Source organism: Natrix helvetica (genome assembly GCF_964273705.1).
Source record: "Natrix helvetica genome assembly, chromosome: 1".
Lineage (NCBI taxonomy): Eukaryota > Metazoa > Chordata > Lepidosauria > Squamata > Natricidae > Natrix > Natrix helvetica.
The window spans coordinates 210,889,230-210,915,537 of NC_138548.1; the positions used below are offsets into that span (position 1 = coordinate 210,889,230).

At 41.7% G+C, this 26,308-nt stretch overlaps 1 protein-coding gene across 2 annotated transcripts; it reads left to right on the plus strand.

Annotated features, from left to right (window-relative positions):
- Positions 1 to 778: 778 nt before the first annotated feature.
- On the plus strand, positions 779 to 13,874 carry DTX3 (deltex E3 ubiquitin ligase 3). Of its 2 annotated transcripts, none has more exons than XM_081951261.1 (4): positions 779 to 930; positions 5,236 to 5,969; positions 11,812 to 12,029; positions 13,499 to 13,874. In XM_081951261.1, exons 1-4 carry the CDS (start codon positions 918 to 920, stop codon positions 13,572 to 13,574), a joined length of 1,041 nt encoding a protein of 346 aa, XP_081807387.1. In that variant the 5' UTR covers positions 779 to 917; the 3' UTR covers positions 13,575 to 13,874. The 2 variants fall into 2 exon arrangements, with proteins under 2 accessions (XP_081807387.1, XP_081807388.1); XM_081951262.1 differs by lacking the exon at positions 779 to 930 and adding an exon at positions 1,068 to 1,208.
- Positions 13,875 to 26,308: the final 12,434 nt, after the last annotated feature.

Here is a 26,308-nt window from a genome sequence, read left to right on the forward strand (position 1 = left end):
TGATCTATAAATCATGGTTTAATGCAGTGCAATGAGTAAGTCTAATTATGGCTTATTTGAGGAATCAGAATTATATCTGATTCTCTGATTGGCTAGTATGAATTCCAACACATTAACTTTGAGTCAGCCGTGACCTCCTGGCTTAGTCCTGCTTCATTCAAAAACCTTGCCTTGGGTTACACAGAATGAAAACAGATGTGGAAGAGATGGCCAAGAGTATTTGGCTCCATTCCGACGTACTTATTTTAATGCTAGTTGTTATTAGCTCGATAGCCTCCTGGAGAAGCTTGAAGAGAAATATTGTAGTAGGATAAAACCGGACTGAAAGTACTTGGATTTGAGTCCATATTCCTACACAGATCCCGCCAGCCCAAGGGGTCAATGAAGCCATCTATTTAGCATGCCCGATTCAGTGTTAGGTAATGTAGCTTTTTACCAGGCACGAGCTCCCTTGAACTCGATAGCATTTATGTGTTACATGGAAACAGGAAAAGGAGAACATTTTCCCCCTTAGGGCAATGCCTAGTCTCTTCGCTCACACTCGGAAAAAGTGCCAATCGGAGGCAATATTTGCAACTCAGGATTGAGCTGTGAGGGTCCTTCCTTGGTGTTCTCTGAGCTTGGTGGTTGCAGACGTTTACCCAACGAGGGTACTCCAAGGACTCCACAACGCGGGACGAAAAAGCCGAAAACACATCCTTGGGCGAAGGGTTGCACCCGGGTTCCGACAGCAGAGCTCCTCCGCGCCAACTATAAATATACGCACGCCCTCTTCCTCCCTCCTCCTCCCCGCGCCGCCCCCTCGGCACAGCCTCGATTTAACCCGCCTCCTCTCTTCTCTTCTCCCTTTTGCAGTTTCTGATTCGCAGCTCAGCTGAACTCCCACATCCGGCCGGTCTTCGATCCCAGCCTCTCTCATGGGCTCCCCAGGTACGGTATTGCGGTGGCGTCGCGCCCTCTCCAAAGGTGACGCGCGGCGGGGTTGGGTGGCTCTTTTGTCGCCCTAGCGGGGAACGCTCGCCCTCTCGCTCCGCCCGCTGCTGCTCCTGCTCCTCATTGGGAAGGGTTTGCGCTCCAAAGAGTAGCGAGCCTTCTTTGCCACATCCCCGGAGCGTTTACGCCTGGAGGCTGGAGGAGGAAGCCAGTCCCTTTCTTGCATTGCTGGGCATCGTCGTCGCTCGTCTTTAGAAGGCTCCCGCTTATCCTAGGTAGGAATTTTAAGGCGACGACGAGCAAGCTTATCGGCTCCCCCTCCAGAGGCCTGGTGCATCTGCTTTTGTGGCGTTGCATCTGTCCCCTTCTTTACAGGGGACAGCTGGCGTTTCCACAGACCCTAAACACCCTCCCCCCTCCCCGCATAGCTGGCCCTGACAAGGCAATTGGTTTCCATACCCAGTTGGACAAGGATTGGGATGGTGGGGTGTGTTAATTCCCAAATTTTGTATCTACCAGAATATTTTGGGAGCAAAATTAATTTATTTTTGTGTCTTAAGTCTGCCCTGGTTGCTTTTTAAATAACCATTCTAGGAGGAGCTTTTGATAACTCAAAGATGAACCGTTTGAGAGCTGTATGCAACGAAATTTCGTTTTAATGCATGTGTATGCAATTAGTGTATGTTTAAAGTGACCATAAAGTTATTCTAAGTCACCTTTGGAAGGGAAATTATTCTCAGAAATCCCCAGAAAGTACAAGGAAAGGGAGGAGGAGCCTGTGTAGCTAGTAATTAACATAGTATTTTAATGCAAATTTAAAATCCCCACCCGTTGCCGGAATGACTTCAGGTAAATTGGTGCAATCATGCAAAAAAGATGTTTGCTGTAAATTGTAACCTTTGACATTGTCCATGCAATCATTTTAGGATAGTTTTCCAAGGTTGTAATAAAGCCCTTACATCACATATAGCTGCCGGGTTAGGGTTAGCTTGATGTCTTGTTGGGAGCTAAAAAAAAGAGCCACTCGAAGCTGAAAAGTGATCTGCTAAGGTTAGTGCTGTATTTTATTTCCCCAGCCAGGTGTCTCTAGGGAAATATAGGACAGGACAGAATGTTTTCCCATCTGCATTTCATAGCAATTAGCTATTTGGAAAAACTTGCAGAACTAATTCCCAGCAATGAAAACTCAGTGCCATCAATAGGGTGAATTTTCATGAATTTGTTAGGCAAGAATGGCAGGTTCAGAGGGTCAGGGTTGCTTAGCATTTGGATGGGGAACCAACAGGAAATTTCAGAGCTGTATGCTGTTTATGTAAAGTAGAGGTGGGTTCCAGCATTACCTATGTGCCATAAAAAAAGGACATGTTTTGCTATTTGGTACTTCAGCTGTTTAAGTCATTTGTAGATAAGAATCCCTAAAATAGCTTTGGATAGTGAGATGGGCAGCATATAAATTTAATAAATAATAAAGAAATAGCAACACATATGCTTGAAAAATAAATGCTTAGTGTAAAGGATCAGCTTTTTTTTTTTAAAAAAAGGATTCTCCTAATAGAAGTTTAGTAACTATTGTATAAGGCTCACTGAACTCTTTGGAACTTGTCTCCAAAAGGCAAACATTTGGGATTTTACTAAGCCCCCTGATTATGTTGCATCTCTTTTACTCAGCCCAATTAGACTTTCATCTATTAATCTCCCCAGGCTCCTCTCTTAGACTATACCTCCCTAGAGGCTTTTAATTCTTTTTCTTCTTTCCTTTTACTCATCATGGGCTGCTAGTGGGCTCTGATTACTTGCAGTGTTCTACTAAGATGTCCCAAAATCTCTTGCAAAATACTGGCTCAGGGGCAAAATTTTGTAATACACAGCCTGGTAATACACAGCCTGGCTGTAGATTTCTTTTGGTCTTAGGTGATCCTCGGAGATGCTCCTTATTTTAGATTTTTTTTGTACAACAATATACTTTTATCTTGAAAGATAGTTGAAATGAGAGATGGACTGATTTTCTGCCTTGTGCGCTGAGGTTTAAACTAAAAACATTCATAGATTTCCCACTGATTGCTTATAAGTGCAGGAATTTCTGGCAGTCCAGGCAAAATGCAAGAGCTTTGTAGTTAACCCACCATCTTGTAAGAGAATGTAGCTCAGTAGCATCCATGCTTTGCATTCAAAAATAAAAATCCAGGTTTGCATTTTGGAAATCTGACTTAAAAAAAATATCTAGAGATTTTTGTTCAAGATTTTGGAAAGCACTTTGTTATTGACTACTGAACTAGGTATACTTGGATTGACCTGGTATAAATTAGATTTCTGGTCAATTGTTAGTTATCCTCTATCTATATATATGCAGAGGAATGTATAAGGTGATGAAACAGGAAATAATCCATATTATGCAAAACTAGATTGGTCTGTCAGTTAAGCCCATTCAGATGTTCACAACTAGCTTCTCAGTGTTGTAGGAAACTTGCCCTCTAAATGTTACTGAACTAATGCTAACCCTAACAAACTGGGTCTAGAAAGCCAATAACAAGGGACACTAGGAATGATAAGTTTAGCAATATCCAGACTCCCGCATGTTTGCCATTCATGCAATATAATACAATACAATACAATAGTAGAGTTGGAAGGGACCTTGGAGGTCTTCTAGTCCAACCCCCTGCCTAGGCAGGAAACCCTATACCGTTTCAGACAAATAGCTATCCAACATCTTCTTAAAGACTTCCAGTGTTGGGGCATTCACAACTTCTGGAGGCAATCTGTTCCACTGATTAATTGTTCTCACTGTCAGGAAATTTCTCCTCAGTTCTAAGTTGCTTCTCTCCTTGATTAGTTTCCACCCATTGCTTCTTGTTCTACCCTCAGGTGCTTTGGAGAATAGTTTGACTCCCTCTTCTTTGTGGCAACCTCTGAGATATTGGAATAATGCTATCATGTCTCCCCTAGTCCTTCTTTCTCTTAAGCTAAACATACCCAGTTCCTGCAACCGTTCTTCATATGTTTTAGTCTCCAGTCCCCTAATCATCTTTGTTGCTCTTCTCTGCACTCTTTCTAGAGTCGCCACATCTTTTTTACATCGTGGCGACCAGAACTGAATGCAGTATTCCAAGTGTGGCCTTACCAAGGCATTATAAAGTGGTATTAACACTTCACGTGATCTTGATTCTATCCCTCTGTTGATGCAGCCTAGAACTGTGTTGGCTCTTTTGGCCAATATATAAGTCTATGCTCAAGAATTTTACTGCTTGGGCCAAAGAAGATAAGGTGACATTCGCACAATTAGCAATTGTGTTAATACAGTTTTTTCTTCCCTCCAATGCTAGAAGCAGGTATGGTAATTCTGATTCTGCTCACATACACACAATCCTGTGGTTTATTTTTAAAAAGCCATTCTTGCAGTTGATAATGGGCCATTTGTTAGTCTACTTAGAAATTCAGAGAGAGCTGAAACAAATAGATTATTCTTTTTAGTCCTATTTCACCCACCTTAATAATAAAATGGAATCACAAATCCATTTTGGCCAAATTAGGATCTTCAAACGGGTAGGATTAGAGATCCACCATTTTAACCAGGAGGAAAAAAAATGAAAGACCTAGGCCAGAGATGGCAAACCTTTTCGGGACCCAGTGCCAAAAAGGTCACACAGAACGTTGCGTGTGTGCACGCGCTCGTTGGAGCAACACTCTGGAAAAGCCAAACTTCTGGGTTCTAGCATACATGCGCGCCTGACGGTTAGCTGGCCGGCGCACATGCGCACACCAGTTTTCAGCACTGGTGAAAGGACAGCTGATCATCACACGTGCATGCGCGCCAGAAACCTGGAAGGCAAACAGGCAAGGCTGTGCATGCCGGGCAACATGGCTTTGTGTGCCACTTTGGACACATGTGCCATAGGTTTGGCATCATGGACCTAGACCAACTTAATCCAGAATGTATAGTTTGGAGGTCAATACCTTCCTGGTTGGTCAGAGTCACTTTTCCTCGGCCTCTTAGATTTGTGCTTTCTTCAAGTGTTTTAGGAGTTAGGCAGAGGGGCATATGAACACTTGATTATGTAGGATGGACATATGGAATCTAAGCAGTCTGAATTCTAAATGGTTCAGGATTTGATAATGGGGGTTGTGATGCTCAACAAAAGCAAAAATATTTCCCCCCAAAACAATGAAACCATCCAAGTCCTTGACACTTCTAGCCAATAAAGATGAAGTAACCCAACATGGGATTCTGTCTGAGTGCATCCATCTGTACTTCTGCCTGGAACCTCTTCTGTATCTTTGATTATCTTTCTCTTTCTCTCTTTTCAGTATCATTTGTTTTATCCAGGATGGCCGCTTGTGGAGGCACCACTAAAAATAGACTCACGGTAAATAAGCACGTCTGGGACTTCCTGACCAAGGAAAGTCCTGCCAAACTGGTCAAGTTGAAAGAGGAGAATAAAGTTGGTGTCTTGATTGATGGTGAGACGTCCGAGATCTATGTTCTGCAGATTACCATGCCTGCCCATGGACCAAGCAATGGCCTTTACCTGGCTCGTAAGGCTCTCAAAGCACTGCTCAAGGAAACAGAGAAGGAATTGAAGAAGGCTCAGCGTCAGAGTGAGCTGATGGGCTGCATGGCCTTGATGGAGAAGAGCCGGGAACACGGAGCTGTAGAGCTCCACCGTCGAGGAGCTGCCTTGATATCCCGAGGGCAGCAGACCTCTGGGCCAAGAGTAGTAAGTGGCAGTGGAGGGATGGCCAGCTGCTCAAGGGGAGGGGAGGAGGAACAGGACAGCCAGTGCCCCATTTGTTTGGGGGAGATCCAGAACATTAAGACTTTGGAGAAATGCAAGCACTCCTTCTGTGAGGACTGCATCACCCGGGCCTTGCAGGTCAAGAAAGCCTGCCCAATGTGTGGGCGTTTCTATGGGCAGCTGGTAGGGAACCAGCCGGAGAATGGACGCATGCTAGTCTCTAAGGATTCAAGTCTTCTGCTTCCTGGTTACGAGAAATACGGCACCATCATAATCCAGTATGTCTTTCCACCTGGCATACAAGGAGTAAGTTGGGTTCCTCTTTCCCTCTTTCTGTTGTTTAGAAATGGTCTTTACAGGGTCAACTTCCCTGTTCTGGAAGCTTCCAACTGTGCTAAGACTACATCTCCCAGAACCCTCAGCTCCCATGCAGAACTAGCTAGGCCAAAGTCAGAAGCAGGAATCCTTTCTCGCTTTTAAGGATTGTGTTCCCTCTTAGGGAACCTGTTTGAGGAAACATTGGAACTAAAGTGAACAACAGGTGGAATGACAGCAAAAAAAACAGTTAGGACTCACCACTTTTTATCTCTTTATGACACCCCCTTCTCTTCCTTCTAAGCAGCAGGCTACACCTCTAACTTGAGGCTGAGTTATTTTATTTCGTGAAAGTTTTTCAGATGAGGCCAAAGGCTGCATATGGCATTAGGAGCTGCTGTTCTCTATTCCCCTAGCATTGGACTTAATGGGTTGGCATCAAAACTGGAGAAAGCAAAAGATAGGGAGAGAATTGAAAGGAAAAAATGGCCCTGGTCACAGATGGCTGGAAAACTCTTATCAAAAATGGAGTTGGACATATATAGCAGGATTACCTACACCAGAATGACACCAGGTTTTATATGGCAATGCAAGGGTTATGTGCCACCAATGGGCATTGAGAACATTGGGAAGATAGAAATGTTTGTTTTTAAGAGAGGAAATGAGAACATTAAATCTTTCCAAGGCATAGGAGCACCCATTTTAACTACTCAATTCCATCTCATGTAAACAAAAAAGGCTGAAGTATCCAGTCTCATCCTCTCTGGCCTAATTCTGTCGCCTCCCCCAAAGAAAAACTGGCAGGTCATCTGTAGTATCAGGTCTGCTTACTTTAAATTCCTGCTCTACATAGAAATTTATTATGACTTACAAGCTGCAGGAGAGAACATACGGTGTCAGGACAAGTTTCCGTCACTGTGGTATCCTCAAGTACAGTGATTTTATTCCTACACCAAAAATAGGAGTAAGTGGTGAATGTCTACTTGTGCGTGCGGTGGGAATGGCTTGAAAAGAATGAATTCAGGAATGGTATTGGGCTGAAACTTAGAGTAGGATGTTTTGTTAGGTATGTAAATTAACGTTGGGCACCTTCTTTAGGATACATGACTTCAAAATTGGACCTTATCTAACAAAACGGTATTCAGTGTTGACAAATGTAAGGTTCTGCCTTTAGGTAGGAAAAAAATAGATGCCTAGATAGAAGATAGACAGTTCTTGGCTTGGCAGTGGTGCTTGTGAGAAGGTTCTGAGTATCTTGGTGCATCACAGACCAAGCATGAGCCACCAGTGTGCTGCAGCTACCAAAATGGTCAGTGCAATCTTGGATCACAACAACAGAAATGAAATGTAGAGATAACAGGAAGTGATAGTTCTGCTCTGTATTGCACTGGACAGGCCGTAACTGGAATGCTGTGTCCAGTTTTGGTCACCCTAATACAAGATAATATAAAGTGCACAGAACGACACGGATGGTGAGTGACTTGAATGCTAAAGAATGGTTAAAGAAACTTGGTATGTTTAGCTTACGGAAGAGAAGGATAAAGGGAGACTTGATAACAATCTTCCAAAACATGAAGGGATGCCACAGATCAGAGAGTATGGATTTATTTCCCAGAGCATCTGAGGATAAGATAAGAAACCAGTGGGTAGAAGTTTTATAGCGAGAGATCCAAACTTGAAATAAGGTGGAATTTCCTGACTGTGACTATTAATTATTATCAAATGCTAAGCCGTTGAACAGCCTGGCTCCCAGAGTCGTGAGTGCTCCATCAAACAAAGGTTGGGAAACCATTTAACTGGCTTGATCTGAGGATTTTTGCCTGGGGTAGAGAGTTGGACTAGAAGCCTTCAGGGTTCCTTTCCAATGATTATTGGCCTAGGTTCTTGCCATCCTATTGAGAGGAAGCAGATTAAATGCAATGGCATTTTGTTCTGAGTAGACTTGTAAAGACGTGGTCAATTGGCCATGCTGGCTGAGGGATTTTAAGAATTGTACTGTAATCTCAACACTGAGAGGCAGGCAGCAGGTTGGATAAGATCGCATTAAAACATGATACAATTCAAGAGTAGGTCTTTAAGCCATCCTTTCATGTCTTCCCAAAGACTCTAAATCTGTATGCATTAATTGTGGGAAATGATGTAACAGATTAAAATAAAATAGAGGGGATTCATGATTGGGTGGTTTGTTTTTTGCAACAACATACAGTATATGGAAGTGCTTTTTTCTGCATTTCCCCCCCAATTTCCTACTTTAGCCTACAGAGGTGAGATTTCCTCGGGATTTCCCATCTCAGAATTAATCAGATTGGAGCTTGTTTAGTTTTTTTTTTAAGATTAGCCAAGGAAAGTCACTGTCAGACTTCACTGAAGTCACTTAAAAGAATCCATGAAGGATACTTTATTTACTGGTTCTTTGTGAGGACTAGTGAAATGATAATTGGCAAAAAAAACACCTTAGTTTTATTTTTATTTGTTTATTTATATCTTGCCTTTATTATTTTTACAAATAAGATGAACATATCCAACACACCTTCCTCCTATTTTTCCAGCAACAACAGCCCTCTGAGGTGAATTGGGCTGAGAGAGAGAATGACTGGCCCAAGGTCATCCAGCTGGCCTTCATGGCTAAAATGAGACTAGAACTCACCATCTCCCAATTTGGAGCCTGTGGCTTTAACCATTAGACTGAACTGGCTGGTCTAGTGTCATAGCATGCACAATCTGGTTCCTTTAAAAATGGTAATATTTAACATGCCGTGGGTTAACCAAACAGATGACAATTATTAATATTGATATTATTTTAGTTGATATAATCTTAATTTTTTAAAATGTAGAACTTTTTAATCCTGGCTTTGCTGGGTTTTTTGGGCTCTCTAGAAAAACGGTGAATATCCGAGGCTGAAGGAAGCATGAGTTGTGGGGAAAAATATTTCCTTGTTTGTCAATGGTTTGCCCTTCTTGAAGGAGAGCAGTATCAGCAGAGAGTAAATGGAGGGAGCATTTACGTATCAGGAAATAAAAGGTGCCATTTTGCTAACTGTGATGTTTTTCCTGATGCTTTTAGAGTCTTCTGTAAGTAAAAGGAGACAAATTGAAAACCAGAGGCCGGAAATTTATGGTTGGCAGGTGTGGGGAGGGGGGAGACTCTCCTGTGTGTGCAAATAAAAAAAAGATGTGTGAAAGCTTTTTATGAAAGCTGGTGGGGCATAGTGATGTCTGCGTCAGATTAGGACTGAAAAAACTCAGGCTGAGCACTCCCTCGGTGATTCTGGGACAGTCATATCCTCTTCACAAAAGCAGGTAGTTGCGAGAACAAAATGGCCGGGTGGGAGAAGGGAAAAAGCACAGCAGGCTTGCCACCTTCAGCTCTGGGAAGAAAAGGTGTGACATCCAGGTAAGAAATAAATCTGCCAGGAACTAAAGATGCTCAGTGGCCTACATTCCATATTGCCAACTCTTCTTCAAAATTCCTGGAATTGCCGGAAGGATTAGTTAGGTAGTGGGGCCATTCAAGCCTGAAGCTACTTGAGCCTGCAAAATCAGTTGAAAGGATCCCTGGAATCCCGCACTTGCTTCTCTACAGTTTAAAAAAGCCATGCAAATGGCCTAGATTCAAATGATCTATTTGCAGAAGAAATACCTCCACTTAAACCATAATATTCTTGCTGTCAAACGTCGTGGGATTCTGCTGGAGGATAAGGAAATCTTTATAGAGTCAATAATTTAGTTTAAAAAAGGAGTAAGATCTATATTTAGGATATATGCTGCCACAAAAAAAAACCTAATATTAAGAATTAGTTGAAACATGACCAAATTTAGTTATTGCCTTGGATGAAACTATGAAAATGATTCATCAGGGCATTCACTGAGCTTTTTTTTTCCTTGCTGAGCTGATTGGGCAAGTTGCAATAATAAGTTTTCTATCTTACTCTTAGTAGGTAAGTTCAGGTCACATAAACATTCTGGAATTAGACTCAACACCAGACAAAAAAAATGGAGGGAGGGGACGACAAGTGTCCCACAAGTGGGACCCAGTTTTTGAAGACTAGATGGTCATGCCCCCTACTTTCTTGATAGCAGTTTAGATACAGCTTGCCAACTCCTTAGATGTTTTTCAACTTCCCAATCTAGACAGTAGCCCTACCAGTCACCAATACCCAAGTTGCTATTTTTCAGGTTGGCCACCAGATGTTCCTACTATGAAAACATTTCTAAATCATCTTTGATAATCTTTGAATTCAAGTTGAGTTCAACTTGTTCTGTGAAGTTTATCCAGAGTGCTTAGGCCTATTGTTCTTGAATCAAAATATTTTTCCACTCTTTTGACAAAGTGACCAGGAGGCAGACCAAAGGAGATCATCTACCAGGATTTATACCTTTTGAGAAGGAACAGCAGATGGAAATGCCCTGGGGGAAATTTGCAGAAAAGCCCTGTTCCTATGGCCTCATTGGTATTTTAATTGTTTGCTTTTGAAGATTGATGAAGCTGTACATTTTTGTTTGATAAGAACATAGAATGCAATGGGGAAGGGGAAATGAGCAGGAGAGCCAAGAAGTCCTGCATGGCCATTTTCCCAGGGAATAGAAAGGGAGAAGATAGTTGATATAGTAACATCAGAGAATAAAATGTTCAGAGGCAATTCCAGCCACTCATCTTTGAACAGCTTAAATAATATGGCACAGTATTGCAGCTGCAGCTATGGAAGGATGATCATCTATAGAAAAATCTCTGGGAATTTTTTTATCTAAATAGGGAAGATTTTGGATTGCCAACTGGTTAAGAAAAGTAACATTAAAACTTGTTTTGATTCTTTCTCCTGTAAGCTAAATTACATGGCTGAAATGAGTAAGGCCTGGGATCACAGATGAAGAAGGACTGGTTCTCAGAACAAGTTCCCCAACTTTCTTTTTTTTCTCCACTAGATTCTGGCTGGTGGACCTTTAAAATTGAGTGAAAGCAACAGATTCCACAAATCTGCAATCTATCCATGAATTTTAGCATATAAATCTACCATTATTATTAGAATGGAAGATCCATATTTCCATTTCTTTCAAATTAAGATCAGAAGAGTTGTTACATATATGACCGGAAACAAAAGAGCTAGTTTGATAGTTTAGCTGTCTTATCCAATCTTAGCATTTGCTAAACCACATATCCTCTTTATCAAGCATTTGGGGACATTAGGACTTGTAGTCCAAAATTTCTGTCCTATTAAGTTAGGAAGGACTGATTTATTGTATATTCATTAGAGTTAGCCACTTTTATAAATTATTTTTACATAATTGTATTGGATTCTAATTTTTTTCTAAATGAGGCAAGACCTTCCTCTATTTCACTCTCTTAACCAAAGCTATTTAAGTGAATAACAGCTTGTGTTGTTTCTGTTCCTGCTACTCCCCTATTTGTAGACTCAGATGCCCCTAATCCAACCTTTTCCAATTGGATGACCGTGTTGACTTTGGTAGTACAATTGGAGTTGTGGTCCCATATTTTTTGAGGGCAGAAGTGTGGGAAAATAGCAATACAAACAAGGAGTGTAGTCAGCCAGGTACAGCTATAACAAGTTGTTGCAGGCTGACTCGGGGTTAGTGTAGGACAGGGGTGTCAAACCCACGGCCCATGGGCAGGATGCATCATATACTAGTAGGCCATGCCCACCTCTGGCTTAGCGAAGGGGAAAGTCATGATATGTCACAGGATGTCAACATGACGCCGCAAATTTGACACCCCTGATCTAGGAGATTTCACCTGCACCATGTCTATAGGTCAGCTCCTCCATCTCTTGTTTGTAGTTAAAGGTTTTTTTCCTTCAGAAATTCATTTCTCTTGCAGGTGGAACATCCCAATCCTGGCGTCCGCTACCCAGGCACTACCCGTGTGGCTTACTTACCTGACTGTCCCGAAGGCAACAAGGTTCTGGCGCTCTTCCGCAAGGCCTTTGATCAACGGCTCACCTTCACTATTGGGACCTCCATGACCACAGGCCGAGCCAACGTCATCACCTGGAATGACATCCATCACAAAACCAACTGCACTGGGGGACCCCAGCTGTAAGAGCTTGCCAACTGGCTGTTGTTAAGAATTCTAGGAATTGAAATCCAGACATCTCAGTGTTGCAAGGGTTGAGAAACACTAGGGTGCCTGTGGTTGTGAAGCGGAGGGAATAAAATAAAGAGGGAGGGTTTGGATCAAGGGGCTGCCAAAGGGATATTTAAGGCCGCTTGGAACTCAGTAAGGTCCTGTGAGAACCCAAACAATAGCATTAAAAGGTTTTTAAAAGGTACCATGCTACAAAGTCCAGAGTCAGTACAGAGTAAGAATGCTATTTGATCTTAGTAGGTTACAAATTGAAAGCAATTTAGTCATATCATTGGATATCACCAAGAACTTCACAGAATAGACATTTATGTTGACTCTAAATAATTATTTTATCCTCACCAGAAGCTTTTCAAATATACAGCTCTAATGTCATGTCTTCTTGAAATGCTACAAGCAGGAATTTTTTTAACTTGATGTGCATATTTATGTACCTTCATTCACACTTCAAGTTGATCATTGTGGCATATAAATTTGTTGCCTATGTATTTATCTTTGCAGCAGCCTTCTGAGATAGATTAGGCTAAGAGAAATTATGAACTGACCTTAGTGACTGAAAGGAAATGAGAACCCATTCTATCCCAGCATTGTTACATTGTTCTGTTTATTTAAATTGTTTTGCTTTGCATTGGATTCTTTTCAATATATATTGGGTGTCTGGCTAATCAAAACTTTCTTCAGGACCAGCACCCAATATATATTGAAAAGAATCCAATGCAAAGCAAAACAATTTAAATAAACAGAACAATGTAACAATGCTGGGGCAGAATGGGTTCTCATTTCCTTTGCATTATGAACTTTTGCATAAACTGAGCCTGGATTATTATTATTTTGTATAGACCAGCTACATGATTAATGCACCAACTAAGCCTTTTCTCTATCAACCTGCAGAAGTATCTGACTGTGGGTATCCTTCTTGGGGAACAATTTTTCACATCAGTTTATTTGGCGAGAAACCAGTATGTAGCAGGATCCAGAGCACAGTTATTAAGAATTCTAGGAATTGAGATCCACACATCTCAGTGTTGCAAAGGTTGAGAAACACTGATCTAGAAAATGTTCTAGGACAGCTTTACCTACTGTAGGATAACATCTAGAAGAGGAAACAACCAGCATACACAGAAATCATAATTTCATTAAAAAAGAAAAATCATAATTTCAAGGAAAATTGTTCTGGCATATGCACTTGTTTCACACCAATCAGCTCTTTTGTGCCTCTTGGGTTAATGGGTTCACAACCTAGAACAGATCCAGAAGCCTTCACCCATTTGAGGGAAGGGGAGCCAGCAGAGGCTAGTTAAGTATTTTAATAAAGAGAGGTTGTCCATTTAATTTTTCCTGAAGCTTTTTTTGGGTAACTTAAACTGCCAGAGTTTAGGTCAAGAAGGATAAACTCATAAACCTTTGTCTTCTTTCCCCCCAGGTTTGGGTACCCAGATCCTACATATCTTGCTCGGGTGCAAGAGGAACTACGAGCCAAGGGTATCACCAATGACTGATCTCTGTTGCCACATGCCCAGGAATCGCTTCTTGTTACTGCCGAACTCTGCTCTTGCGAAGGGAGCTCCGTCCTCCGTCGGAGCCAACTATCTCTATCACATGATCTTAATCCAGAGTACAAAGCTTGAGCTTTGGGGCTGAAATTGACATTTTATATGTAATTGATTGTTTGAGGAACTGGAGAACAAAGGCATGAGGCATGAGAGTGAGTGAAGCAAAAGAAAGACGATGGAATTTAGGACTTTTTCAAAATAGTTGTATCAAGAGGGCCGTCACGCTGAATGATTTGCTTTTGGGGGGGGGGGAAAAAAGAGAAAAACAAAAATGGCCTGTCCCTGCATTGAATAGCAAACATATCATAGGTACCTCTACTGAGCCTCTTTTCAATGTGCTAGTTTACTTCATGCAGAGGAGGTTTTTTTTTCTTTTTTTACTGAGTGATAAATATATATATGCACCACCAATATTTAAAATCTGAAGCTGCAAAGTCCAGAATTCACCACCTCAATACTCTGGCTCTTGAGGATAAAATAGGTATGATCAAGTGGTAAGTCCAAGAGTGATTTCATATTTTTTCCCTTAAAAAAAAATGAAACGGGAGTTTCATATCGATTGGAGAAGCCAAACCTTCATTTTTCTCTAGTTTGCTTCCCCACATTCTCTTTTTTTTTCAGAGTTTTCTCTCAACCAAAGTTATTTCTGTTGGAGTTAAGACATGGATTGTGAGAGCATTTGGAAATCCTCACTTCCAGTTCTTTGGTATTAAAATATAGCTATCTCTCTCCGAGTGCTCCTATGATATTTGCCCTTAATGGACTAGGTCCAAGTGAGTGACAAATTGCCCATGTGCTAAAAAAGCAATGGATTTAGAGAAAAGGTGGGTGGGAAATAGAGAGGAAAGGACTTATCCCAATGTATCTCTGCAAGAGGCCAAATCTAGTCCCCAGACTCCAGTTGTGGAACCTTTTTGCTGAACCCTATTGGTCCACTCTTGTTTTATGCTTCAAGTGGGAGGGAGGGAGGGTTCATATTCTGAGCTTGATTCCCAAATATGGTTGAAACCAGTGAGCCCTCTTATTTCAGTTCCTCCCTAACCTCAAGCTCCTTTCTCCTTTTTTCCAAAGTGCTAACCACTTTGAGAATGGGACTGTTAGAAATGGGATATAATTGAGCAAAGAACATATGCAGAATAGCATTCCTGATAGTAGCAGGTGTAGGGGAGGGGTGATGGTGGTCAAAAGAGGCAGCTGCAGTAGCACAATTGAAGCCCCACCCCTTTCGAGCATGCATGTGACATCACATGTACAAAAGGGGTGGAGCTTCAATTGCACCGTCGCAACTGCCATTCTGCCTTTATTGACCACCTCCCCACCCAGATGCCACGGATCGTTGCAGCCTCGAGTGTACAGTGTCTAGGGTTAACGTCAAGTGAATGGGAAATGGGACCATAAATGGAGTGTTGTATGTGATTTGGGATGGGATCAGAGTGACTGAAGAGCATGGGTACTGAAGCCAGAGGCAGGGCTTGGACTTTGTACACCGTTCCTTACTTGGTGTTCAGATGTACACCCATCCCCAACTTCTGACTGATGAATTGTGGAGCCCAGGCGTTCCTGCCTCGCTCACGCATCCCTGTGCTACTTTTTCATCAGGATCTGTTATCAAGGCCAACTCAGTTGAACTTTCTTGAAACGTTGGGACATACCAGCTAAAACAAACAAGAAGCTTCTTGATTCCGGACAGACAGGCCACAATTAAAGTGTTCTCCTTGGAGAGGAGGATCAGCCACCTCACAGGACCATCCCTTGTGTATTCATGGGCTTCTCAGCTGGCATATCAACTCTCTTGTAATTATTCCAGCCTTTCCACTTGGGACAACTTGTGGAATCTTTGAAGGCCTGGGATCTTAACCAGGCCTTCTCTTAAATCTCTGGTGGGTCTGTAATGCTCCTGACTCTGGGCGCCTACCTGTTGTTGAGTGTTTTGGGGGAGGGGGGGAGGGAAATCTCTCTTGGCTAACTGTAAGCGTGTCTCCTCTGGCAGAGATGACTTCTAATACTCAGTTTGTCTCGTATTGGTGAGAGCTTCCCTCGAACACACAGTTTGGACAACGGGGCTTTCTTTTGCTGTTTTAAAAAAGAGTAACTGAACATGTGCCACTTGTTCTCATCTTTGTGGAATGCGTGTTTGTGGTTTACATATTTCCACCTATTTATTCAAAGGAGTTTACAGTTTGAAATGATGGGAGTGTGAACCGAAGGGCACAATGAACAGGGAGGGAAGAGCCCGGGGGGAGGGGGGGAAGGAAATTGTAACCCCAATTATTAAAACTGCATTAGATAATTGTCAGATCATCATCAGAAGGGAGTCTTGGGAATGGCATTTTTTCCTCATGAAACCAGCCAGCAAAGATGTTTCTTTTTTACTGTGGGTATATCAGCTGACTTCTAACAAAAGGGTGGAAAAAGGAAACCAGACAAAACACAGCCTTCTCCCACTATGCAAAAAGATCTGGCTTAGTAACCTATGAGTAGGTATGTACCAATCCATTTTAGGTGTTGTGTTATAGGGGATTGCCAATTTGAAGCAGGAATTTTTTTGACGGGCCCTGCGATTTTCTGCGTTCCCCAGTTCTCTGAAACTTGAGTTCAGAAGCCTGCTTTTATTAATGTGCAGTTTATTGGTATGATAAGATGTATCTGCTGAAGTGAAGGAAAACCTGAACCATTGAACCAGAGCAGAAATTATTACAGGAAAACATTGCCTCTGTGTTTTGAGTACTTGTTCAGAATGTCTTGGTTTTAATTTTCTTTCCTTATCCAGCATCTTAAATACTTTTAGATCTTAAAGAAGCAGGCTGCACAGTTGTATATAAAGGAGTGCGGCTTGGATTGCCTTGCTGTGTCTGCCATCTTGCCTATTTTGACTCCACATCTCCACTCTATGGATGCTGCTGATAGTCTAGGCCGGGGTGCCCAAACTTGTCAACTTTAAGACTTGTGGACTTCAACTCCCAGAATTCTCCAGCCTGGCTGGAGAATTCTGGGAGTTGAAGTCCACAAGTCTTAAAGTTGACAAGTTTGGGCACCCCTGGTGTAAGCCCGTAATTCTCAATCTTTTCTTCACCACGTTGTCACCACGGATCATGGCCACGGACCCCCCAAGACTTAACTCAGGGTTTAATCATAACATTTCTTCAAGCCTTTATGTTTCTCCTGTGATGACCCCATGGCCGCCCAGGGGTCTGCGGACCACAGGTTGAGAAGCATCGGTCTAGGTTGCTTGAAAGATGATAATGTTTATGCTGCCCAATTCCTTGTGACTCTGGGTGGTTTGCAAACTGCTAAAAACATTTCAAAACAACATAACCCCCTCCCCCAATATAGATAGCAGAGAAAACAAACCTGGATGGAACAGAGAAAATGGAGCTTCAATAATACTCACCAAAGGCTTGTGCGACCAGGGCCTTTAGCGCCTTTCCAAACACCAGAAAGGTGGACAGCCATTTGAATCTTGGGATGGGGAAACCAGAGAATAAAATGCAATGTAAGAGGTGCCAAGCTGGCACTAGTTGGCATCCGTTTGTTTTTAAAAGTTATGAGCTATAAGATAAAGATAAATTACTAGGAAAGTTGGAAATGACAGAAAATAAGTGCATTTTCATTGGACAAACATGGGAGAGGATCACTTTGACTTGATTATTCAGCCAGCCAATACTCTCCTGTAGGATCTTTCAACTCTGCAATTGCCATACTGCTGAATGGATATGCAGTCTCAGGGATGGTATTTCTGTGCCAAAATTTAGCCACCACATCCTTACTTCTCTCTCAGTGGTTGCTCCATCCCATTTCCTGTATTGAAATGTGTACTTCTCTTTCTTGCCACCCTTGTGCATTGACCAATTCTGCATCTACATATTTGCACAACTTATTATTCATTTGAATTTGAAACTTTTAAGGTAGGGAATTCAGTAGGAATATGCTTTTGTCTCTTGCACTGAACCTGTCCATGCTTGATCCCAGTTAATTTTGTCTGATTATCTTACATTTTGTTAGATCAGCAGGTCTGATGGCAAGTACAGAGCTGTAGAGGCAGGCAAAGGTTGGCATCCAGATTGAAGCCTTGTCTGCTTGATCTTGAAAAGCTAAGTATGGAACCAAGTATGGAAGTCCATTAGAAACCCCAGACTGTTAGCTGGCCTGAAAACATGTATCAGAAAAAGGCAGTTGCAAATCATTTCTGCTTTGTCAATAAAGCTACACAAATATGTGTCTGAAACCCAACAGAAGTAGAGCTCAACTTGAAGAAGCCCATAACACTTCACTTGAGCAAGCATAATCCTATATATATTTACTCTATGGTGCCTATTCCAGGAAGTCAGTCACAGGCCTACCAAGTAGGTACACTAATGTATATAACTTACATAGAGAAGGATAAGAAGAGGCCAGCTCCCACAAGCACAGTTGATGATAGAAAAGCTGGCGGAGAAGGTTTCAAGTTTGGGTAAGTTTTCCCACTCACGCAACTTCCCCAGCCACTCTGCACTTGCACCATGCCAACTCCTTGTGCACCTGCATCCATTCTCCCCAACCCATTCCATACCCCCTTGCACCTTTGATCCATGCAGCACCTCTCATGTACCCCTGCTCTGCACCCCGTGCCCCATTCCCAACCACTTGGGCATTTCTCTCACATCCCTGTGCATTTCTGCAGAAGCCAACCTGTGTTACACTCTGCATCCTCCCTGGCATCTCTTGTGCACTTTTACATATCCTGACCCACATTGCATCCCTGTGCACCCTCCCAGACTTCTAAGGCACTTCTGTGCACCCTCCCTGACCTGTGCAGGACCTCTTGTGCATCATTCCACATCTTCCCTCACCTGCATCGCATCCTGTGCCCCTCCTGGATCTGTGCTGCACCTCTCACACACCTCCACTTCCTGACCTGTGCTACATCTGGCAAGTACTTCCTCTAGCATCACTTGCTCACCCTTTCTGACTCTCACCACACCCCTGTGAATCTTCCCTAATGTTCATAATGCCTATTCTTTTTTAAGTCAATGGAAAAGCCAGCAGTAAGGCTAAACTAGATGTGGCAGGAAGAGGGAAGGAGGGAGGAAGATATTTCAATGCTCCCTCCCAGCTTTCCATAAAGAAAAAATTGGGAAACCAACAGGAAGTCAGAAGTCACTTCTATTCCAGTTATTTTTTTTGCCAGCCCATGCTCATTCTGTTTCTTAGTTTAGATATGGAAATACCTCTGAAACAATGACCTAACAGGACACAGGTTGTCTAGTACTCTTTAAAATGGCAGTAGAAATTCAAGCAAAGCAGTTTTTTTCAATCTCTCCTAGTAACATGAATTCCAATATTTTGCTGTAAAAAATATTCAGTTAGAGAAGAAAGATGTACCAAACTCTTAACAAAATTTTCCACTTTTCTCTACAGTTTGTTCAATCGTATAATAATTTATGCCATCCGCAAGTTATTGCTAAAATCTCCTTTACAAACCCAATAAGGACTAAGGACTTTCAGTTTTCAACGCAGGATTTGTATGAAAGACATTTGACAGAATTATTTGTTCCTTTAGAAGATTGATATGGCTGCCCATCTTAAGCAACAATTTAAGCTAAAGATTGGAGAATGGCTATCAGATGAAATACTAGATGAGCTCATTGCTCAGTGCACTCCAGAGACTTTTGATGTGAATTTTGCTTTTTCTTGGAAATTTAAAATTTATTCAAATATGTTTAGAATTGCTGCCCCACAATTTGCTAAATAAATAAATCCCCCAAATAAAACCTTTACATCAGTGATAGATTATACTATCCTATGTATTGAAGAAACAATAAACAAGAAAAGTCCTCTATGGATGGAAACAGCAGATTAAATGGGTCACACAAGCATTAAATTACATTAAAACATATATTCCGATTCTTAAGCGGATGGATCAGAGAGCTAATTTACTAATATAGCACCAATCTCTATATAGCTAAATGGATTTTTCTATCAGCCTATGCTTTTCTAGTTATTTGTTTCTTAGCCAAGAAGTCAATGCATAAACAAGAGCCATTTTTTCTTAAAAAGAAAATTATATTATGTTTAACTTTTGTTCTATATACGAAGCGCAGATGCTCTCCATTTTGAGGGACAATTCCTTTGTTTACCCCCCTCTTGATTCAAACTATGTTTTTTTTTTTAATCTCCATGGTCAAAACCTCCAAATATAGGTCTACTTATACCATTGGTCTCATCTTACCAATTTGCTGTGACAGAGCACATCTCCCTGAAAGTGAGGCATTGGAATTTTTTTCTGTCTTGGGGTGATCTTATTTCCTATTTTTTTTAAATAAATAATTTTTATTAAATGTTTTGATCTTTAAAAACAACAGGGAAGACACAGCAAAGGGGAAAAACATAATAAGACAAAACAAAACACAGAGCATAAATAAGAATATACAATAATTTTACAGCTTTCTTTATCGGCTTTCCTTCTTAGGTTTTATAATTCTCCCTTCTGCATTGCCTTCCTCTCACTATAACCTTGTCCTATGATTTAACAAACATAGTGTTAACACTTATAATAGTATTCATTATTTATATCCATATATTTGTATTCTCAATTTTCTGTCTTGGCTTCTGTTTTCTGCCACTTGTACATTTTATTCCATACTTTATAGAAGCCCGATTCTTCTCTTTCTTTTAGTTCTATTGTCATTCTATCCATTTCTGTGCATTCGAGTATTTTTCTGATTGTAGTTTCATCTGAGGGTGTATTGATTTTTTTCCAGTTTTGTGCGAAGGCAATCCTGGCTGTAGTGAGTATGTGTATGATTATGTATTGAGATTGTTTGTCCATTTTTTGATCCAGCAGTCCTAATAAGAATGTTTCTGGTTTGAGTTCTATTTTTCGCTCAGTAATTTCTTCTAACCACTTCTGAATTTTGCACCAGTACTTCCTTGTGATGGGGCACGTCCACCACATGTGATAGAATGTTCCAGGCTTGTGGTTGCATCTCCAACAATTAGGGGATAAATTTGGGTACATTTTGGCCAATCTCGCTGGAGGCAAATGCCATCTATAAAACATTTTATAGAAATTTTCTTTGTAAGCTACTGCCATCATAAATTTATAATTTTTTCCCCACAGTTTATCCCATTTTTCTAACTCTATATTATGGCCAAAATTTCTTCCCCAGCTAATCATTGTCTCCTTTACCGTCTCTTCCTCAATTTTATATTTTTTAAAAAATTATATAATCTAGTGATCATTTTTCCTCCCGTTCCTAATAATATTTTATCTAATTCCACTTGTGTCTCATATATTCCATATTTAAAATCTTGTTTTAATTTGTAGGTAGGGCCACCATTCCATATTTATTCCCTGTGCTTTCAGATCTTGTACTGATTTTAGTTCTCCTTTTTCATCTAAGAGGTCTGCATATCTTACCCTTTTACTAAGGTCTATAGCAGGGGTGGCGAACACGCGGCTCGCGAGCCGCATGCGGCTCCCGGCCAAAATAAATGAGGCTCTTTGCCTCTTATCATTATTTAGTATACTGTGGCTCGGATCGCGCGCTCCCTTTCGGAAGCTGGGGAGGTCCTTTGCAGGCAGCTAGAACGGGCCGCCTGCAAAGGACTTCCCCAGACTTGCTTTGAGGAGCACGGGGCGACTGAGGCTAGTTGTGAAGCCCCAAAGCCCCCACCGCCACCGGAAGAACTGCTGCCACCTCCTCCTCATCCTCCTCTAACAGGCAGCACTGCCGGATTTGCCGCCCGGCGCTGCGGCTGAGATGAAGCCGCCAAAGCTCCAGCCGGCATCTCCGCGCGTGGCAGCGGCGCCTCCCCTCCGCTTGGAGCAGCTGAGCTCAGTCAGCGCTGGGTTACCCCTGCCCCCTCCTCCTCCTCCGCCGTGCTTTTGAGGAGCCATGAGGCTGCAGGAGCCAGTAGGAAGGCGGGGGGGGGGAGCAGGGGAAAAAAAGCCTCATGGCTCCTCAAAAGCACGGAGGAGGGGGAGGGGGCAGAGGTAACCCAGCGCTGAGCTCAGGAGCAAATCTGGTGATTCTGTTGGAGGAGGAGGAGGAGGAGGAGGTAGCAGCAGTTATTCTGGTGGCAACTCGTACTCGTCGGCATCTTCAGCAGAAGCCCTGCCCACAATGAAGAAAGCAAAGATGGAGCAGATCCACGCAGATGACGTCGCTGCAACATGACTGGAGGAGGAATTCTGGGAGTTGAAGTCCACAAGTGTTAAAGCTGTCAGGTTTGAAGACCCCTTGGGGGTTTTTTCCCCTAAAGGGTTAGGGGTGCAAGGGTCTTGTAACTTGACAGCTTTAAGAGTTGCGTGCTTCAAATGCCAGAGTTTCTGAGCCAACATTTTGGTTGCTAAGCAGGAGCATTGTTAAGTGATACTGATATTATATAACACTTTGAATTAAGCGGGTACCTTGAAGAAACATAACTTTGAGTTTCAAATAATACTGATTTCGTTGTTGTCTTAGGTGACATCTGTGAAAAAAATTCGGGTGCTCAGGCATGAAAATGTGCCGCTCAAACACTATACTTTTCTGCTCACATCGAAAAAAAATTAGAGGGAACATTGCTTCCGGGTCTGTTTTGGCAGGTCACTGTGTGGTGTGGCTCTCTGACTCTCACAGTTTAAAATTTTGGCTCTTTTTGTCGAACTTGTTCGCCACCCCTGGTCTATAGTATATGGATATGTCATTGCCTCCATGGTTGATAACCAGCTTGGGATTTTCAGGTAGTGGGTTGTTTTTTTATTTTTTCCCAGACCCTAAACAGAGCATCCCTTACTATATGTCTCTGAAAGTAGGAATGGGATTTAGTCTTTCCCTCCCAGAGGAAGCTGTGCCAGCCTAGTTGGAGATCGTGTCCTTCTAGCATAAGGATTCTTTTACTTTTTAATTGGATCCAGTCTTTTAACCATGTTAGGGCTGCCGCCTGGTAATATAGCTCCCAATCTGGGAGTCCTCTGTTTCTACTATCTTGTAGAAGTTTGTATTTAATACGCGGTTTTTTCCCTGACCAAATTTGGATACTATTTTATTTAGTTGTTCGGGAAAAAAAATTCTCTAATTTAATCGTTATTGTTTGAAAAAGATAGAGTAATTTGGGTAGTATATTCATTTTGATTGTTGAGATTCTGCCAATTAGTGATATCTGTAATTTAGTCCAATTGTCCAAACCTTTTTGTATCTGTCGTAGCAGTTTGTTGTAATTATGTTCTTTTATTGTAATACATTTTGCCGATAGTCATATTCCCAAATATTTAATTTTCTTGGCCCTCGAAATTCCCAGTTTCTCCTCCAGTTCTTCATTTTGTCTTTTGGTTAAATTCTTAGTTAATATTTTAGTTTTCTCTTTATGTATTTTAAGCCCTGCCACTTTACTGAATTGGTTTATATCCTGTAATAGTTTTAATCCAGTTTCTAGGGGTTCCTCTATGATAAATGCAAGATCGTCAGCAAAGGCCTGCATTTTATATTCCTGTGTTCTAATTTTCAGTCCCTTTATGTCCTTATTTTGCCTGACATCAATGTCTCTAATGAGAGGATAAATAACAGGGGGGATAGTGGGCATCCCTGTCTTACCCCTTTGGTTATGCTGAAGTCTTCTGTTGCTTCCCCATTTAGTATTATTTTTGCCCTCTGACTCGAATATATTGCTCTGATCATCCCGATGAATTTCTTTCCAAAGTTCATTACTGCTAATTGATTTATAAGAAAATCCCAATTCAGGTTATCAAATGCTTTTTGTGCATCAATAAATATCAATGCTGCTTGTTTTCCTGGATGTATCTCATAGTATTCTAATATGTCCATTATTGTTTGTATATTGTTTTTTATGTGTCTGTTGGGTAAAAATCCGTTTTGGTCTGGGTGTATGATTCCGTTTAATATATTTTTAATTCTTTCCACCATTATTGTCATAAATATTTTATAATCAGCATTTAGCAGCAAGATTGGCCTATAATTTTGGATCCTTTGTTTTTCAGCGTTGTCGTTGGGAATTAGTGCTATTAGTGCCTCCATCCAGGATTTTGGTGTCTTAGCTCATTCTGATACTTCATTATACATTTCTAATAATATGTTCTCTAATGATTTTTGCAATTCTTTATAAAATTCTGCTGGAATTCTGTCTGGCCCAGAGTTTTATTATTTTTTTGTTTTTGGATTGCCCTTTTTAATTCTAGCCTCGTTATTTTCCCATTTAATGTTTCTTTTATTGTTTCCGGTAGGGTTGGAAGATTCCTCCTCTGGAGATATCTTTTAATATCCTCCTCTTCTATTTCCTTTCGGCAGTATAATGCTTGGAAGTATCTTACTGCTATACTTTTTTTTTCTTCCTTTTGGTGGTGTATCATTCCTTTTTCATCCTCTAGTTACTGTATTAATTTCTTTTCTTTCTCTTTTTTTAGTTTATAGGCTAGCCATCTCCCCGGTTTATTGGCATTTTCGAAATAATTCTGCCTACTTGATCTAATTTTCTGGGCCAATTCTTCTTGTGTAATTAAGTTTAATCTATGTTTAATTATTTCTTTTTCTTCTTTGGCTTCTTTGTTTTGAGGTTCTTTCTGGAGTTTATATTCTAATTTGCCCAGTTTCTCCTGAAGCTCTGTATATCGTTTCTTTTTATCTTTGTTTCTTCTTCTTCTTTTTTTTTAAACAAAGTTTTATTGGTTTTTAAAGAAATAAAAAGGAAAGGGGTAATGGAAAGGGTTACAAATTTTGGCAGTTACAATATGTGGAAGGTGTTCCCTCCCCCCGTACTCATGGTATTCATTTATGTCAAGCAGATTTTCTTACTCATTTTTGTGATCTGAGTTTTCTTGGTATTGCCCCTTCTCCCCCTGCCAGCAGAGCTCCTGCCCCTCCCGTGTCCTGTAGATCTGTTGTAGAATCATCAGGTTTATCTAGGAGTGCTTTATTTTTTTCCATAAAGGCCTGAGCCTCTATGGTTGTGTTGATTCTAACTCTTGTGTCCTCCCAGAATATTAGCATGCCTTCAGGCATCAACCATCTAAACCACACCCCCTTCTGGTAAAGTTTCTTCGCTAATTGCGAATAATTTTTTCTTTTCTCTCTCACTTTCTTGGGGATCTGTTTCAGAATGGTTATTTCTCTATCTTGGTATTTCAAAGCTTGCCCCCTTTGTGCACTCAGAATCTCATCTCTTGTGGTCTTTCTAAGAAATTTAATGTGTACCTCCCTGGGTACATTGTGTGTTCTAGCATATGCTGAGTTTACTCTATAAACCAGGTCTAGTTCCCACCCCATCTGTTGCTTCTCTTTCTGAATGTATTCAGCCAAAATGTTTGTCATGATGTCCCTTAAATCTTCATCATCTGCCTCAACCACATTTTGAAATCTAAGAAAAAAGGACATTCTTTCAAATTCTGTTTTCATCTGGTGGATCTCAAGTTCTTTGTTCCCCTTCTGCACCCCTTCCATCTCCCCCCTCATCTCAGCCGTCCCCCCTTCCAAAAGATCCAGTCTCTGTGAGTTTTTACTCGTCTGGTCCTGGTTCTCTTTAAGGTCTTCTTTCATCTCCTTTAGTTGACTTTTTATGTCCTCCTGTCCCTTTAAAATTTGTTGAAACATCTGTTGAAAGTCCGTCTCAGTAGGTTTGGGCTGCATCAGCGAAGATAAAGACTGTTGTTTACTAGGACTGGATGCTGTAGATGTCGGGGCGGAGACAGCAAAGCCCGGCTTCCCCGGGGGTGGTCTTTTAGGTGGCATTATGTTGAGCAGTAAGGAGTTGAAAGTCAATACAGAGAAGGATCAATCAAGGAGGAAAAACCGCCAAGAGAGTTCAGGAGACTAAAGGTCCAAGCAGAAGAAGATTTTTCTAATTACAATTTCTGGCAGTAGAGTAATAAAATCCTTTGTTCCAGGGAATCCAATTCAACAAGAGATTTGTCTGAGTGTCACGGAGACAAAGACAATAAGCCTGAAGTTCTATGGGTGGAGTCAGTTTTCAATGTTTATAAAGACAGCGGAAGTGTGCCATCTTGCCCTGCCAGCTTCGGAGTTAAGGGACATAACAGAAAGTTTTCAAAGTTTCCAAAATTTTCAGATCATCACCTCATTTGTAAAGTTACAATCCAAAATCTGCCTTTGTTATGAGCGTGGAATCCTTAGATGGCTCTCTCCCTCCCTCCTCCTCTAGGGCGGAGAGCAAAACAGTTTATAGCCGCCTGTCCTGGGGGGGGAAATCCCCCTCCCTCCAGCCACGCTTCTCCAAACCAAGTTGAATACAGTTCTAAAAATAGCTGGCAGTTTCTTTATAGGAAAACAAAGGGAACGGGGGGAAAGTTTCCACCTCACCACACAGCAACCGCGTCCTTCAGATTGCTCGTTCTTCCAGCTGCCTCCTCATGAAGACGCCGGAGCGCCTCCCCATCATGCGTCCCGGTGCCTAGGGTGATGCGGGCCCCCCCCGGCCGCCGCCGCCTCAGGGGATCCTCCGCGGTGCCGCCCCTTCGGCAGGAGCCTCTACAGGGCGTCCTGTGCCCCCCAAGCGGTGAGGGGCCCACCAGGAGAGCACGGGGCGAGCAGAGCCTGCCCGTCGCGATCAGCAGTGGAAGCGGAAGTCCTCTCTTTGTTTCTTCTTATTGTATATGCTATCGTAATGCCTCACACATAAGCTTTAGTTGTATCCCATAGGTTTTGAATGGTTGTCTGTTCATTCCAGTTTTCTTTTAGGAAAAATGC

What these genes read in the sequence shown, in the direction of transcription:
- DTX3 (XM_081951261.1), top strand. An exon ending in TTCCACCTGGCATACAAGGA is followed by an intron (nt 5,970 to 11,811) that starts GTAAGTTGGGTT and finishes TTTCTCTTGCAG; the next exon opens with GTGGAACATCCCAATCCTGG. An exon ending in TGCACTGGGGGACCCCAGCT is followed by an intron (nt 12,030 to 13,498) that starts GTAAGAGCTTGC and finishes CTTTCCCCCCAG; the next exon opens with GTTTGGGTACCCAGATCCTA.